Source organism: Camellia sinensis, unplaced genomic scaffold, assembly GCF_055761805.1.
Source record: "Camellia sinensis isolate YWXY unplaced genomic scaffold, ASM5576180v1 Unanchor4, whole genome shotgun sequence".
In the NCBI taxonomy this organism is placed as follows: Eukaryota; Viridiplantae; Streptophyta; class Magnoliopsida; order Ericales; family Theaceae; genus Camellia; species Camellia sinensis.
The window spans coordinates 11,657,689-11,671,657 of NW_028129277.1; the positions used below are offsets into that span (position 1 = coordinate 11,657,689).

At 34.8% G+C, this 13,969-nt stretch overlaps 1 protein-coding gene across 5 annotated transcripts; it reads left to right on the forward strand.

Annotated features, from left to right (window-relative positions):
* The first annotated feature begins 4,777 nt into the window (after positions 1-4,777).
* Positions 4,778-13,745, forward strand: LOC114305375 (putative inactive histone-lysine N-methyltransferase SUVR2). Of its 5 annotated transcripts, none has more exons than XM_082912669.1 (12): positions 4,778-4,978; positions 5,753-5,811; positions 6,739-6,976; positions 7,148-7,183; positions 7,320-7,899; positions 8,578-8,789; positions 8,941-9,765; positions 10,182-10,447; positions 11,153-11,219; positions 11,333-11,383; positions 12,309-12,405; positions 13,350-13,745. In XM_082912669.1, the coding sequence occupies exons 3-12, from the start codon at positions 6,794-6,796 to the stop codon at positions 13,376-13,378; spliced, it is 2,346 nt and encodes a 781-aa protein (XP_082768795.1). In that variant the 5' UTR covers positions 4,778-4,978; positions 5,753-5,811; positions 6,739-6,793; the 3' UTR covers positions 13,379-13,745. The 5 variants fall into 5 exon arrangements, with proteins under 5 accessions (XP_082768795.1, XP_082768799.1, XP_082768797.1 ...); XM_082912673.1 differs by having other exon boundaries at positions 4,858-4,978; positions 6,729-6,976; positions 8,665-8,789; XM_082912671.1 differs by having other exon boundaries at positions 4,858-4,978; positions 8,974-9,765.
* The last annotated feature ends 224 nt before the right edge of the window (positions 13,746-13,969 follow it).

Consider the following 13,969-nt stretch of genomic DNA (forward strand, 5'->3'; position numbering starts at 1 on the left):
TTAGGAGTTGGCTTCATTCATGCTTCGTATAGTATGCTTATAGTGTAATGGTCCTCATAAGCTTGGTGGTTTAGGTCTTAACCACCAACCTATTTGAGTTGATAGCCTTTGGCCCCGTTTGTTTGGAGAGTTAGAGGGGGGATTGGGATTTGTAGTGAGGTGGGACCCACTAATATTGTGTTTATTTTGAGAGATGAAGAGGGGATTGATAGTGAGCTCCGGATTAGGATGGGCCTCCTCAAGGGTATTCGGATGGGCCTCCAAGACTTAGTATTAGAAAAATAGTCCGACGGACTAGAAATTTTATTTATTTATTTATTATTTTATTTTTTACGTGTCGGGCATTTTTTTTGAACATTAATGTTTAATTTTTTGTATTTTTTGTTAATTAAAATCATTATTTTATTTGTTTTATTTTTTCTGGAAATCTTTTTTTATTTTTTATTTTTATTTTTATTTTTTTTAAAATTTACATGTTGGGCATTTTTTTTTAAACATTAATGTTTAATGTTTTTGTATTTTTTTTATTTGTTTATTATTTTATATTTATTTTATATAAAAATAATTTAACAATCCCTACACTAACAACTATCATCAAAACAAATACAATTTTACTTAATCCCCTCACTATCAATCCCCTTCATTCTACCTCTAAAAACAAACGGGGCCTTTATTTCTTACTTTCCATACTTGTGTTCACCTCTAAGAATCTCTGCAACCTCTCTCCTTTCTTGGCTTTTTCTCTTTGTTTTGAGAGTCGCTCCAAAAGGAGTGTTGTTTAAGCTTGAAAGGGTGATATTGTGCTTAATGGTTTAATCCCTTTAGGGGTTCATTACCAACGACATGATCTCCCTCTCATGCCCAAAACAACATTTGGTTTGGTACTTCTCTCCATTAGTAGACTTAAAGCTCATTATTGGACTCAATTGACTAATGAATGGAAGGTAATTAAAATGGAGTAATAAAATTTGGGTTAAAACGGAACAAGATCATAAAATAATTTAGTGTTCAATCGGATGTTAATTAAATACATTGAGACTTGAGTCATTTCATACTTGTTAGTGATGAAATTGTCCAAGTTTCTAAGGTCAACCACTTCCCTTGATCAATCTATGATAGAGAGGAGGTTTTGTTGATCTTTTCTTACCATTTATTGAAATTGTATCCCTCGGTTCATAAGTCATCATGCAATGAAAATGCGTCGATTGGTGGCTTGTGAATCAAGTCTATCTCTCCTTTGACCTGTTTGCTAATAAGGAGAGACAGGGTAGACAAAAATCTCCTGAGAATACTCTGGTTTGTGCTCTGTTTGTTCTTTGTTACTGCAGGAAAGAACCAACATTAGTGGCCGGTAGGCCACTTTTACTGGGCGGCAAGTCACTATTAGTGGCTAGTCGGCCACTACTTTTGGGTTGCCGGCCACTTTTTCCAGTTAGGCAGTGTCCTTTTTCCAGCAGAGTAGAGCAGAACAGAGGTTGAGGTGGAAAAAAAGTGCAATTTTCTAACTGTGCAACAGAGGCATTCTGGCAACAAAACAGAGGACTTTTTCCGATGGAAATCTGCGTGCACGCATGGGTCAACCCTCATTCCTCGGGACTCATAATAGTTAATTAATTAGCTAATTAATTGTGCATTGTAATTAGCTAGTTAGTTTTTGTATTAAACTAAATAGAATATCTAGTTAATTTTGTGTTGTACTTATTTAATTAGCTAAAGTAGTTAGTTAATTCGTTGTTATAATAATTAGTTAAGTAGCTTAGCTAATTTATTCATTTGGTTTGTAATAATTAGTAAATATCTTAGCTAGGGCATTTATTCGGATCCTCTTGTGCGAAGGCCAAATTGTAATAATGTGTATGTCTTCCAACCTCACGTCTTTCTCCCTTTTATTTACTTGCTTATAATGGGTAGTTTAGAATATCATGTTTCTTTTAGCATTTCCCACGTTTGCATCCATTTGTCTTGCATGCATCAACGCTCGGTTCATCATTCTAACAAAGTATTGTCGTTTATTACTCCGTTGAATACGTGTTACAACCGCATGCTATCAAAGTGATTCACATGGTATATTAGTAGTCGAGCCCATTAATTGCATGTGTTGCATTAGTCATGTTGCATTAGTTAGGGACTTGCATGTTTCTAATCCTTTTGTTTCTTTTGGCTTGCCTTGAAGTACGAGGTGAGCACTTCTATGCTTTAGCATATCGTATGCGTGTGATTGTTGCTATGTCTAGCGTGCTTGTCATGAGGCTAAGTGCTTAATTGATGTACTTGCTTGAATGCTTGTGGATAAAAGCTAATTGTTTGAATCGGAATAATTTGAGTAATGTATATATGAGATCACTTTTTCAAGTGATGCATATTCAAACAATTTTCAAACAAACATGAATCAAAGTGTTCCAATTTTTGCAAATTAGTCTATACTTGTGTGCTTATCACATAGTAACAATAGCCTAATAACCGGAACAAGAGCATTTAATGTAAATAAGAATCACATCATGATTAGTAGAGGCCGATCTTTGATCGGGCGTGTGGGGTGCTCAATTCATGACCTTCCCCTCTTGTACCTAAGTTCCCAAGCTGAGACAATCTTAGCGATGACTGACACGTGGCCTTTAACACGAGTCATATGTTTCCTAAATTTTTCAAAAATATTTAGGTGGCGACTCTGTATCTGGCAAAGCAGTCTATTTTTGACATTTTGATTCAAAATCGATTTTTCAAAAGAATTGTCGGATTTGGACTCATTTGTGTTTATCTATTTCACATTGCACTTGTGGAATCAGATTTAGAACCACGGGAGTCTGAACTGTAGGGCTATTGTATCTGAAAGAAGCACGAAAAGTCAAATTACAATGCACGTGTGGCAATTTTTCCATAACCAATTTGGACCATAGTTTTGGCCTAAGTCCATCCTTGAAGTATCCATAACTCCCTTCCTTCGAAAAATTTGGATGCTCCAAAAAACTCACACCCTAAGGCAAAAAATGGGATTTAAATACTCATCAATGCTCTCCTCTACAATCAACGTGGGATTTCTCAACACCTCTTTCATGAGGCCAACTTAAGTCAATTTCTCATTCAAACCTTAATGGTTTTTGGTCATTATTTCTGTGATGTAAAGATCTCACTACAAAAACTTTAAACCTACTTTACTCCACCTCAATTGAGGATTGGCAACCACTTTAATATTACATTAAAGTTACCAAAAAACCATTATTTTTTCAACAGTAGTATGTTATCTAAGAGGCTCGAGTTTTGTTCCTTCATCGTATCTGCGATAATGAACCAACCATAAACACTACGCTGTTATCAAACATCTGGTTTTGTAATAAAACCCGATGGACTTACCCAATAAGAGACAACGATGATATTGAGCAAACAATTGGATGTTTTCGAGATGAAACAAGTTGTTATTTACTCAAGTCATTGATGAAGTGATTGATCATATAAATAAATAGTAAGACTTTTGACCCGATTCATATGAAAACTTTTGCAAATTTTCACATGCATTTTGTTGATTTCTTAGGTTGATTGCAGTCTCAGGGTCAAGGCTACAGATGATGGACTATACTGATCATGTCATACCAAGCTAGAGAAATATGTGAATTGTTATGTGAAAGTGTTTTTTTTTTTTTTTTTTTTTTTTTTTTTGTTCTTTTCTTCTAAAGCTACTAAAAGTAAATCGATATTATTTCCATTTTTTTGTTTCTTAGATTGACAAAGCAATTGGTTTAGTTGCTTCAGTTGTGGTTGGTATATCAGAGTATACTTAAGAGAAATATGTGAATTGTTATTTGAATGCCGTGAAGCTATATAATGAGATGCCTATTTCAGCAATAGTCAAAGAGAACTCAAAGTGTATTAATATATTTATGTTTAATGATTGAGTTAAATCTAGACATTTGATTGATAAAGTTTAATATTAAGGTGAGTATTCTTATATATTTTGTTAATAAACTTATATGTTTTTCTGTAAAAATGCAAGTGAATTTAAGTTAAATTTGTAATTTTATTTTAAGCTAAAATTTGAGTTGTTTATGTAAAAGTTGGTTAAAGTGCAACTTGGGTTTTTCAGATATTTAATAAACTGAGTTATATCTTGATATTTTAAATTAATTTGAGCTCAAACTTAACTAATTCTTAACAAATTAAACTTAAACGTCTCAAAATTTGATTTGACTCGGCTCGATTATAATCTTAAATACTTCTAAATACACAACATAAACTTTTCTTTCCACACCTACCTCTTTATCACACGCATTGTGCTCATGATCCATTTTGTGTGAGGCCGAGGCGATAAGTAAAGTAAAATGTAAATTATAAAGAAGTTGGTATAGTTTATTTTGCCATTGAATTTTTAAAACATAAAATTATTGATGTTCTATTATGTTAAATTTGTGTATAAATATTATACTTAACAAAATTTAAAAATTAAACAATTTGAATTAAACTATCAAGGTCGATCGTAAAATGAAGTTACTAATTCCAATTGCCCTCTAAAATTAAATGACAAAATTAAGATAATTCAAACCCAATATATATTTATATTAAGTTTAATAATTTAAATATTATTTTATATCAATTTGATTTGACAAAAAAAAAATTAAAATTAAAATTAATAAAATAAAAAACGAGTTACTTCGTCACAGTTTTAAGATTTTGTACTTGAAATATTTCCTAAAAAAATTAAAATTAAAATTAAAATTAATAAAATAAAAAACGAGTTACTTCGTCACAGTTTTAAGATTTTGTACTTGAAAACTAGATTGATGACGCGTCCAAAGAGAGTTCCGGGCCCCTCCTCTCTCTCTCTCTCTCTCTCTCTCTCTCTAAATTAAACCCACTTTTCTCTCTCTCTCTAAAATATTTCCCCCCTTTCTTCTTCTCCTACTTCTTCTTCTGTCTCTGTGCCCTATCGCTCTCACTCTCGTACACTCTCAGTTCACTCCGTTTCAAATCGCTCCGAAAAAAGCTGGTAAGCTTCTTCTTCGATTGCGTCTCAGTCTCTACATTTCTTCAATTTTCAGATTTTCTTCTTCCTTTTTGTTATCCCGATTATTAGTTTGAATGAAAAAAGAAATCAGTTTGTGTTATTTTTATAATAATTTATGGGTTTTAAACTGCGAAATGTGTTTCAATCACTACCATTTGGTTCTTTCTTTCTTCTAGGGTTTGTTTGGGCTTTGAATCGCCAAATACATTGCTATTGTTTAGCTATATTTGGGGGAAAACTTAAATGTTCCTCACATTTACAGTTTTGTTTTCTCTTTGCATGGTAAATAAGATTAGCCTTAAGAAAAATAAGATTATTTTATTTTTAATTTATAAATTTTATTGGAGCATTGTGTTTATTTAAGCTCTATTTATCATGGAACCTAAAGATTTCTTTATTTTGGGTTACTAATAAATTATTGAGCCAGTCTTGCGGCCATCATATAGCGATCATGATTTCTGCTCTGTAATTGAAACTTATTGGTTTGTACATTAGGGGAAAAAAATAACCAAACAATAAATTTTATTTTTTTTTTAAAAAAAAAAGAGAGAAGAAAAGAAAGAAACAGTCAAAACAGTCAATTGTGTTATCACTTTGAGAAAAATTTAGTTGGTAACTTTAATAATCCCAGTCAATTGTGTTATCACAGAGATTGGTTTTTAAGTTTTGTAGTAATTGGAAAATCTGTAGATAGCAGTAATCGTTTTATCTGGATATTTGAAGCCTTTTCGCATCATGGTTTTCTTGTTTTGTCAGGTTTTGATGGCTTGAGTTATTCTCTGAGTGCTTCTCTTGGTGGTTCATTGGCAACTCAGGTATATATATATATATATATATTTTAAAGTTTTATAGCTTATTTATTGGAGCTTGAGGTTGGGAGTAAATTTCATGCATGGGGGATGTTGGGTGGGGTTCTATTCGCAATATTTTGTAATTAATAATTGGTAATTATATTGTTCATCCATGTTTTTATTAAAGAAAAGGGGACTAAATTTTGTTTGGTTAACACAAATGTTGTAACTTGCATTTTGGTAGTTTAGATGATTTGTAAAGGTCTATACATGCCAAAGTGGAAGTGCTAAAAATGGGTACTTCAGAGAGAGGGCTGCCAGGGAGTGGACTTAGTGAAGATGGCGATGGGGTATTTTTTCTTCCATACAGAAAAATGAGGGCATTTTTGTTTTTAACACAAAAAATGACGGTATTTTTGGCTATTATGCATGGATTTCAATCGTGTTCATGTCTGTATATATAAAATAAGGGCAACCTAAGCAATCCATTTACAATCAACTTGCGAAAGGGAGAATCATGAATAGAAAATTGAACTAGATGGGAGGTCAGTGTCATTTAAAAAATGGTAGGTGAGGTTTCTAGAATTACCATAAACGTCAAGAGAGGTCAATGTAATTTATCTTCAACTTCTAATGGCAATTGACAGAAATATTTGCTTTATTTTCTTTCTCCTTCCTTCAAGACGTGTAGTACCTTGACAAAGTCATTACTGCAATTAAAATTTGCTCATCTATCTTTCATATTTGGATTAAGTATGATATTTTTTGCATGGTTTGTAATGCATTTTAATTTTGATGGCATTATGTGATGCATTTTTATTTATTTATTTATTTTTTGATGTTTCTGTCCTAGGAAATCTGTTTTTGTTTTGTTTTTTTTTTTTTGTCTCAAAGCATCTTATGTAGTTTTCTCCCATTATTACCTTTCTCACAAAATCTAGGGAAATGTAGGTGCATTGGAATATTTGGAATTCTGTTTTATAAAATATTGACTTGGAGAGAAGCAATGGCACCAAATCCAAGAGTTGCAAGAGCATTTCGTGCTATGAGGAGTATTGGCATCATTGAAGAAAAAGTGAAACCAGTCTTGAAAAATCTTTTAAAATTGTATGACAAAAACTGGGAACTTATTGAAGAAGAAAATTACAGAGCCCTCGCAGATGCTATATTTGACCAAGAGGAGACACAGGTGCGTCTCTCTCTCTCTCTCTCTCTCTCTCTCTCTCATGTGCGTGTTTTATCTTACCTGACAGCCTTCTTTTTTTGTTAGTCAGACTGTTTGGCTCCTTTATTTTTATTAGTTTATTCCATCTGTTTATTTTAATATTTTTGAACCAATTTCATTTAATTCATCTTTCAGGCGTCAGAGCAAAAGAAGAAACATGAAATCACTGATGTATGTGGCCTATCATCATATTTGTACTGATTCAAGATGCTGTTATCTCACTTCCTCATATGATATATTCACTTACTGGTTTTAATTATTGACTCTTTTTTTCCCTCCCCTTTTTTCTTTTTTTGTCTGAGACTAGAAAGAGGAAATGGATGAAGAAGCTCAGATGCATGAGGAGCCCGAACGTCCCCTAAAAAGGTTGCGCTTAAGGAACCAGAATGATCATGTTTCACCTTCTTTTGGATTGGGTGAAACTTCATCAAGAGGGCCACCCAAAGTGGAGGAGGCTGATCTGCCTGAGACTTGTCCCGAACAACGGTCACAGGATATGACACAGTCACCACAGCCACTTGTTAGAAACAAAGGAAAGCAACCTGTCTTGCCTAAGCCCGTGTCAATACAGGATAGTTTTGAGCCATCTCAGCCAGGTGCTGCTGACAGAACTGAGCCATTTGCTACAAGAACTGAATCTGATTTGGTCCCTCCTCCAGTACGTCTCACGGGAAAAGGAAAGGAACCTCTCTTACCTCAAATTGCTCCAGGAATTTCTGTGAGGTCGCCTCATGCAGTGCGCTTGAAAGAACCAATGGGTGACACTGGCATTGTCCTTTCACCCAAGCCGCACGTACATGATTCTCGTGCTTTGATCAAGCCTAAAGATGAGCCATTCACTGATGACATACTGCAGTCAGAGGTTCCTAGTGCAGTGATTCATGGAGGTACATCTTATTTCCTGTGGTTGACCTGTGATAATTTTAAGTGCTTATTGATGACTGGCATCTTATAGCAAAATGATAACTTTCACAGTATCTCTGCTGGAGGACTAGTTAAAAATTGTGTTATTTGAATAATGCATAAAGTTATACCATGGATCTTATAGCTGGTCTGTACCCTTTCAAGCTTATTCAGTGGACTTGTCTCTGGGCTTTGTCACTTAAAAGTTGTTGGCCTTTGTTGGTTTATGTGATCTATAAAAGCTTTCTATTTAGTGACTTCTATGGTTGATTATTTTAAAATAGTAGGAATGAGTCTTACTTGAAGTTATCAAATATTTGTGTGAAATCTTTCATTTTTGAAGACATATCTATCCCAACAGAACCTTGTCCCAACATATTTTGATACGCTGCTAACATAGATAATTTATTAAAATTTATATTGTTTGATGGTGATATGTTGATGAATTTATTGATAATGTTGTTAGTGTGTTCATATCATTGAAGGTCAGTTATATCAATGTTGTTCGGTTATTGGATATAACAATTTATATGATCAGTAGATTTTCCTTCTCTCTCTCTCTCTCTCTCTCTCTCTCTCTCTCTCTCGGTGATTAACATACACATAGACGGCTAGTATCTTTCAACTAATGATGGTCAGCTTTGTTTCTTCAAATTTTACAGAGCCATTAAGCATAGAAAATTCTTCAAGTGCAAATGGCTCAATTGGAGCATCTGATGGTCCTGAACATGTTGTATCCCAATCTGTAGATGGGGAAGCTAGAAATGATGGTGTTCTAGCTTCATCAAATGAAAGGAGAACTGATTGCAAGCTTGCAAACAATGTGGATGGGTCTTCTTCTAACTTAGATATTGCTTCCTCACACTATGGAGAGGTAAAAATTTCTTTGACCTGTAATTTTACTCCTGGAAAAATCTGATTTCAAAATGGTGAACGATAAATGTCTTAGTCTTAGATCATATGAAGTCCTAGACCCAAGTTTTTATGTGATTAAACTAATGAAAGATATGCTTGAGTATTTTCAGGAACTGGGAACCGACTCTGCCAATAAATCACAGGAAACAATTATGCCAGCTGTTGATTTATTGAAACAATCTAATGCACTGGATGCTTTGGGTGCTAGAGTAAAGCCATTTGGTGCTTCTAATGGATCAGTCATTACCCCATGTGCTGTTGAAGTAGCAGAGTCTCAAATTCCAAGACTTCCATCATCGTCCAATGGGACAGATGACTGCACACAAACTGATAAGAATACTATTGAGAACATCGGTGAAATTGATGAGGAAAAGGAACAGAATAGTCTTGAGCATGCAAATCCTCATAGTCTGTTGGTTCAGCAGCCTGATGATATAAAGTCTCTTCATGATGCTAATGACATAGCCAAAGGACAAGAAAGAGTTGTGATTTCATTGGTAAATGAAGTCAACAATGAGTGTCCACCATCCTTTCACTATATACCCAAAAATGCAGTTTTTCAGAATGCTTATGTCAATTTCTCTTTGGCTCGGATTGGGGAGAATTGTTGTTCGATTTGTCTTGGCGATTGTTTATCATCGTCAACACCTTGTGCTTGTGCAAATGAAACTGGTGGTGATTTTGCATACACCTTAGAAGGCCTGGTTAAAGATGAATTTTTAGAAGAGTGTATTTCGATGAATCGCGATCCCCAAAAGCACTGCCACTTTTATTGTAAGGAGTGCCCACTGGAAAGATCAAAAAATGATGATATTATAGAACCATGCAAAGGTCACTTAGTGAGGAAGTTCATAAAAGAGTGTTGGTGGAAATGTGGCTGCAGTAAGCAGTGTGGTAATCGGGTCGTACAGCGTGGTATAAGTTGCAATTTGCAGGTGAGAATTTGAGCCAAAAATCTCAGGTTTATGTATTTATTAATTATTATTATTATTATTATTATTTTAAATTGGAGTTTTTTGGGAACTTTGAATTTTGAAAAAGAGTAGTAAACCTTACCAATTTTTAACACTTGAACCGTGATATCGATAAAGCATAAATCAAATTTCTAAAATAGTAAAACAGGCTATAAATGCACACTATGTGACTCTCCCAAGGCAACCTCTTGAAGCAAAAAATCCAAGATTTCATTTTTTTATGAAGTTGTTTAGAAAAGGGTCTCTTTAAAAGTGAGGCTCAGCAATGTTTACATATTCTGTAAATAAACTTGCTTTCAATAGGATCTTCATGTTAGTTTACATGTAATTCTATGACTAGTTTGCTCTGTTTTGCTCCCGCTATCCCCATGTTTCAGGTGTTTATGACTCCTGGAGGAAAAGGATGGGGTCTTCGTACCCTAGAGGACCTCCCAAAAGGTGCATTTGTATGTGAATATGTTGGGGAAATATTAACCAATGCAGAGCTCTTTGAGCGAGTCTCGAAAAGCCCCAGCAGTGAGGAGCATGCATATCCTGTGCTGCTTGATGCTGATTGGGGTTCAGAAGGAGTCTTAAAGGATGAAGAGGCTCTTTGTTTAGATGCAACACATTATGGAAATGTTGCAAGGTTTATTAATCATAGGTAAGTTCAACAAAACACAGAAGCGCATATGCCCTTGTGGCTTCCTCTTAATTATTACCGTGTTCTGATCCCTGTTGGTTGTTCCTGAGTCATTAACATTTTGGTTTTACTCTGAAATTATCATAACTGATGTGTATATGTATAATAAAGACTCTACGAGGATCTTTATTGATACAAGGTATTTAGATTATGTTTCATGACTTGTAATTTTTAACTTCACTTTACAATAGAAGAAAGGGAATCGCTCTCAGTACTTACAATAAAGAAAAATTCAAACAAAGGAAAAGGAAAAGGAAAAAGAAAAAGAGATAGTCCAAGGTAAGATATAGAGAGGACCAAAAAAATAATTATGGGTGGCAACAGATTGAGTCCTTAACAAATCTGGCTTTTTCATGTGATGCCTCAATTAAGCCTTGAGCCTTTGGATGTTCAATTTATATCTGGTGTTGAAACATACCATTTCATGACGTGTAATATCTAGATTTCTAGATTTTCTTCGAACTGTATTTTTGTTCTCTCTCTCTCTCTCTCTCTCTCTGTGGCACTTGCATTTAGATTGCATCCTAGCATTTTTTGCATTTACATTTTAGTTTACATCTCTGTCATCTCTCTCTGCTTATCTTCTTCTACTTCTTTTGGTGTTTTCTGAAGTTAAATCTTCATTTGGGTTTTAATATTTAATAAATTTATTTCTTATTCCTCTAGATGTTTCGATTCAAACTTGGTTGAGATACCTGTGGAGGTGGAGACTCCTGACCATCATTATTATCATGTATGGATCTCAGATACTTCTGCACATCCTTCTGCCTCTGGCCATTACTTGTGGTGCGGACCTAATCATTTAAGTCTGGAATGTAATATAGTTTGTGTCTTCCCTTTGTGCAGCTTGCCTTCTTCACAAGCAGAAAGGTGCAAGCATTGGAGGAACTTACGTGGGTAAGTTAGTTTTCATTAGATTATGTTTTGAAGTTATTCATGTGACAGTGTGGCTGTGCACTTTCACTTAATATATATATATATATACATACTAGAAGGTGTGCACTGCCATATCGGTGTGCTTAAAATGGGTAGTTAGAAATCTATGGTGTAGTTGAATTCAGCAATTGCAGTTGTAGTTATAGAAGGGCATTTTTTATTTAAAGTAAGCGAACATATTTTCATGAGGTTAGGCTTTGTTTATCAAATTGTTTTGAAAAGCTGAATGTGCTGTGAATTTGGAAGTTGTCATCAATGCGGATGATCACAATTATGGAGGTATCCCCATCAGTACCTTGTTGAACCTATCAGGCACTCATGACTTCATCTCCAAAGACTCTAAAATATGCTTGAGGTATCCAAAAGAATCATTTCCCTGAAGACCCTGAATGTGTTCTGGTGGATGTGTATTGCCATTTACTTGACTGACGAAGTTACGTAAAATCTTCTGAAGCTGTGAAACATAGCCTAAGGTTTACTGTATATGTCATATAAGAAAGAGGTTGGCAGATGGCACAAACATTTTGACATGTTCTGGCATGCCGTTTATGAATTGTATATGACTCTTATCTGATTGTGAGGTTTAATTAATGGTTGCACAAAAAATGACCTGTTAATGTTGCCTGTATTGCACAGTACAAATCTAGTCCACTTGGAATGTCTGCTAATGAGTTTATACATCGTGCTACAAGCGCATACATGCAGTTTTCCCTCAAAAAAAAACTTCAAAACCAATTGTGTGCTTGTATACTTGTTTACTTTGCTTGGAACTCAATTGACAAATTATCGATGCTTATTATTTAAGCTTGGTTGATGCATAAAAAAGAGTTGTTGGGGATTTGTTTTTGTTTTCTTTGTGAAGCTGATAAATGTGATGTGTCTGCAGGATTATGGTATCGATTTCGATGATCATGATCATCCAGTCAAGGCATTTAAGTGCCGGTGTGGCAGCAAGTTCTGCCGAAACATCAAACGCTCAAGCAGTAAGTGCTTACCTGTTGTAATGCATGAAGTTGTGTTTTCTTTTTTTTGGCATGACTAATTTGGCCTTGTTTTCTCATTTGAATGATAAAATATCTTTATAGTAGCTTGCTTGGGCAAGCTTGTGAGCATAATCTAGTCCACTTTGGTCCTTAAAAAAATGATCCTCTGACTTTAGTCCTTGCACTGCTTTTATCTTCTATATGTATGTACGTAACGTAATGTTGCACTTCTTGACGTGCCTGTGTTCTACTTTATCTTTCCATACTGGCATGCGTACATAGTTGAATTCCATGGTCTAATCTGGGATTGAATAGGAGGTACTGTCTGTTTTGGATAGCACATTGAAGTATGAGATTTTGATTCTCCCCTTGTCCTGTTTCATGTATTTATTTCCCTATCCATTGTTGTCTCATCATTGTCCTCATTGGCCTTTGTTTTCATATGTTATAGTTGTCTAAATATAGGTAAGATATCGGGATGTCTCTTTCTTAGTAATGGCTAATGACTGCTTGCATGATTTAGAATCTTGATTTGGAATTTGGAAAGAAATTGCTAGATAATTTCTTTCTTCTTTTCCTTGTTGCTTGTCGATATAAAACGATGTCCCACTCAATAGAAAATTCTTCAAAATAGTATATTTTTATCCATTATTAGCTTCGGGCTAGAAACTGATGAAGATCCAGTAAAATGTGAATCTGACAAGTTGGTTTCTAATAATTCATGAAGGGGATTATCATATTCCCACAATAATTGGCTATCCCATCTGCACCTAGGCTTTCTTGTGTGATTCACTTAATTTAAACTATTGGAATTAAGGCAGGATATACATAACCTCATAAGAGCAATATATTATTTGAGTTTTGGTCAATTTTTGCAGCCACATCTGGTATAAGATTATCTTCATGTTTCAGCTGCTGCTAACTGTGATTGTTATCTGGCACAGGATCTAGATCTGCAGCGAGTAGAAGATGAACATGTGGGGTTCAGGAAGCCATTCACTATTTTTCTTCCCTTGTTGAAGTAAATTTGGTTAATGAGACTTTGCTCCCAGAGGTTATAACCTCTCAATTGACTGGATTTTGGGGTTATTATGAAAGCCTTGAGGAGTTGTTAGTTTTCGGGATGCTATTTTTAATGGTGGCACAGCTTTAACTTGACAGATACTTATAAGCTTGTGTGTCGCATGCCTATTATGTTGTATTCGTAGCATAAAGTAATTTGCTGGAGAATAAGGGTTGGCTGTGTCCGTTTCCCAGATTCAGGCTACCTACACTAAGCAAAGACTGGATAAAAAGTTGGTATTTAATTTGACATTTCTTATAAAAGCTTGTTTTCCCCATTGATATTGTGTATTATATGTAGCAGAGTAATTTGCTGAAAACAATGGTTGGCAATGTTGGTTCCCTGGCTTTAGGCTTACCTTATTTGGCTTTTATCATTTATCAGTGATGGTGCTTGAAAGGGTGGTTTGCTCAATGGCAAGGCTTATCGTTAGTGTCTCTAGTGGTTTGCGTGGGTTTGAACCACAGAACTGTCTCTAGAAATGGAGTTGTCTAACTTGGA

Bases quoted from the DNA above. Each gene is read 5' to 3' on its own strand.
- LOC114305375 (XM_082912669.1), top strand. From the start codon at position 6,794: ATGGCACCAAATCCAAGAGTTGCAAGAGCATTTCGTGCTATGAGGAGT. The intron at 7,900-8,577 runs GTACATCTTATT...CAAATTTTACAG, and splicing joins TAGTGCAGTGATTCATGGAG to AGCCATTAAGCATAGAAAAT. The intron at 10,448-11,152 runs GTAAGTTCAACA...TTATTCCTCTAG, and splicing joins GCAAGGTTTATTAATCATAG to ATGTTTCGATTCAAACTTGG.